This window comes from Gekko japonicus, unplaced genomic scaffold (genome assembly GCF_001447785.1).
Source record: "Gekko japonicus isolate JY-2015 unplaced genomic scaffold, Gekko_japonicus_V1.1 scaffold768, whole genome shotgun sequence".
NCBI lineage: Eukaryota > Metazoa > Chordata > Lepidosauria > Squamata > Gekkonidae > Gekko > Gekko japonicus.
In genome coordinates, this window is record NW_015159733.1 from 623375 (window position 1) to 626438 (window position 3064).

The window sequence follows — 3064 nt, forward strand, 5'->3', positions numbered from 1 at the left end:
TTCCCCCAGTTTTTCCCCCTCTTGGGTCTATTGGGGAAAACCCCCCCCCCCCAATCGAGATTTCCGAAAAAAAACCCATATCCAGATACTTTGTCAGTATTGGGATCCGGGATTTTTCAGAAATTCTGAATTGGGTGAGGGGGTCCAATAGACCTGAACAACAACAACTACAAACTGAGGGGGGAAATTACACACACACCCCAATTCCTACTATCTTTACTTCATTTCCTGGTTGAAGAATTTTGATACACGGTACCCAAATAACTTTCGCTAAATAATAATCCATAGTTTTAAGTACATGGATGTTCATTACTTTCATAATTAATCCACCTTCTCTTCCCCCTTCATTTTTCCAAGTGTATTTTGACTACAAAGATGAGGCTGGTTTTCCTAAACCTCCTTCTTATAATGTAGCCACAACACTGCCTACTTATGATGAAGCTGAGCGAACTAAGGCAGAAGCTACCATTCCTTTAGTTCCAGGAAGGGTAAGTGTGCTAATTTTGTTGGATCATATTTTTTGTGTGTTTTCTAAATCCTTATTAGTATGCTTAGTTTTGAGAAGAGTGAATGTGTATTTTGCCCACAGCCACTGCGGGTTGCTTCCAAAGGGCGATGCTAAACAGTTCATTCCTTCAGGAAGGAGCTTTTTTCTCCCCCTCCCTTGGCCATTTTTGGTTGCATTAATTTTTAGTTTGTGGTAAAGCATCTGACCTTTAATTTCTTTGCTGTGGTTAATTGGTTAAAAATGATTTTATGTTACATTTGTAGGCTTAAATTGTTTTGTTCGATCTTTTGTTAGCTACTTTATGTTTTTATAAAAGTCAGAAGGTGGGATATTAATATTTTAAACAATCAAGTAATTTCTATAGTAGATAAATTTAAATTGATGCAGTTCCATAATAATAATTGATTATAACATTTTGGGAAATGTAGTGTTTTTACATGCTGCCTGACTCTCTCCCCTCGCTATACAAGAATACACATTTTTATACTAGGTTTTAGCAATCCGTTATTTTGCCCACTATCTTAAGCAGAAGGTCACTTCTGGAAGTGTAGGCTTCTTTCTTTTGGTTGGCTTTTGGTATGGGTCTATCCTTCATGTATGAAAAAAGCCTTCTCTAGCTTTTGATGAAAAAAAGTATTTTGCGTCAATGGACATTTGTACTTTTTTTAAAAAATGAAAAAGCTAATAGAAACTTTTAAACACTTTAAAAGACAGTCTAGATTAGTTTTATTCACAGTTACTAGTCAACTTGACCCATTTCCCACTTGTGTTTTAGGAGGAGGACTTTGTGGCAAGGGATGACTTTGATGATTCTGACCAGCTGAGGATAGGAAATGATGGCATTTTCATGTTGACTTTCTTCAGTAAGTACATTAAAAAGAAAACCCGTAGAGCTGTTGATAAGCAAGCTTTACTTTTACATTTTAAGGCAGTTCATCCACATGGTGGATGGCTTCCTAGTTGAACACTGATTATCCAGACTGATTTTGTGCTCCTCGATGGTGGTGAATCTGGTAGCTGTCTGCCCACTTTTGGTGTGATTGCTTCTGTGCAGCCAGCTCCATTAAGCACATAACTGACATACTAGTCATTTCTGATCAGGAAGGCTTTTGTTGACTACTTGGAATACTCAGTAGCAGTCTCCCAATCTCTTATTTAGTAGGATACTTTGGGTGGGGGAGGATTTATTTTCCAGATAACAGAAGTACGACTTAGTTCACATGCATGCTTGAGAGAAGTCTACTTTTTAGCTTTCTGTGTAGGCTGAACAATAATTTAATTTCTAAAAAAGTCATCCTTCTACATACACAAAGCGTTTCTAGAGATGCCCAAGTTCCTGTTCCCAGCTCGTTAATTTCAGCAGTGTGCCTCTTAGCACTGAGCAGCATGTTGGTTTTTTGTTGCCACTGAGTTTTTAAAGATAGTTTTCCCCACTCTAGTAGTATGACAATTGATTCTCACTTGCTTTATTTATTATTTGTTTGCTGTGATTTTGTGATCTGCAACCACACAGTGAGCCTGTTTGACATCTTTTGGTTGTTTTTCTTCAGTGGCATTCCTTTTCAACTGGATTGGATTCTTCCTTTCTTTCTGCTTGACTACGTCAGCAGCAGGAAGATACGGGGCCATTTCTGGATTTGGTCTCTCTCTCATTAAGTGGATCTTGATTGTCAGGGTGAGTGGCAAAGTGGAAAACAACTTTAGCAGACTGCACAACCAAGTAAGACCTCTGGGTCTGCCAAACAGTCTAATACATAAAAATACTCCATTGTTTTGTCTCTCTGTGAAATGCCTTCCAGCAAAGGTTTGATGTAGCACAGTAATAGGTCTGTGAATTATATTAAGCTTCGTATGGGAACAGAATCTGATTGATGTTCTGTCTCATACATTCTGCAAATAACAAATGCAATTTCTGAAATGTGATTTATTTACTTACTGTAGAAAATTTCTACGCTGCTTTTTTATTATAAGCACATAAAGTGGCTTACAGTCAAAGGGTAAAATATGAATAAGACTTGCTTAAGGGGTAGTTATTCTAGTTTGTTGCAGCTAGAGCAAAGGGATCTTGTTGCACCGTACAAACTAGCACTGATTTTACGGAACTAGATTTTCTGGGCTAGGGCACACTATGTCAGTTGGCAGAGATGCAAAGAAGAGGGTATGAAGAAAATATGATTATTAAAGTAAAGCCTTCATTGGTGGGGGTGGCTAGAGATAGGGCATTTGCAGTGGTGGCACCTCACTTCTGGAATGCCAGCCCCTGTGAGGCACACATGGTGCCTACCATATTGTCATTTAGTAACCAGGCCCAAACATTTCTTTTTACCCAGGCTTTTAACTTGAGGGATTTATCTTTCTAGCTAATTTATGCTCTGCTTCTGGCCTGGTACCTGTTTTATGGATATTTGTTAAGGTTCTCACTATTTATGTTGTTTTTAATGGCTTGATTTTATTGATAATCTTTGATGTCATTGTATTGTTTTTACATGTGAACCACCCCAAGGAGGAGCCTTCATTCCTAAATAAATAAATGCTTATGCTACAATAAATGTGTTA

The 3064-nt window shown here is 37.9% G+C and overlaps 1 protein-coding gene across 1 annotated transcript in view; it reads left to right on the forward strand.

Annotated features, from left to right (window-relative positions):
• The window catches only part of NDFIP1 (Nedd4 family interacting protein 1), a 54375-nt gene that overhangs the window by 29918 nt on the left and 21393 nt on the right, over positions 1–3064 (forward strand). Inside the window, exons 3-5 of the mRNA XM_015429094.1 lie at positions 358–488; positions 1284–1371; positions 2059–2228. Coding sequence (XP_015284580.1) covers positions 358–488; positions 1284–1371; positions 2059–2228 — 389 coding nt within the window. The remainder of the gene's footprint in view (positions 1–357; positions 489–1283; positions 1372–2058; positions 2229–3064) is intronic.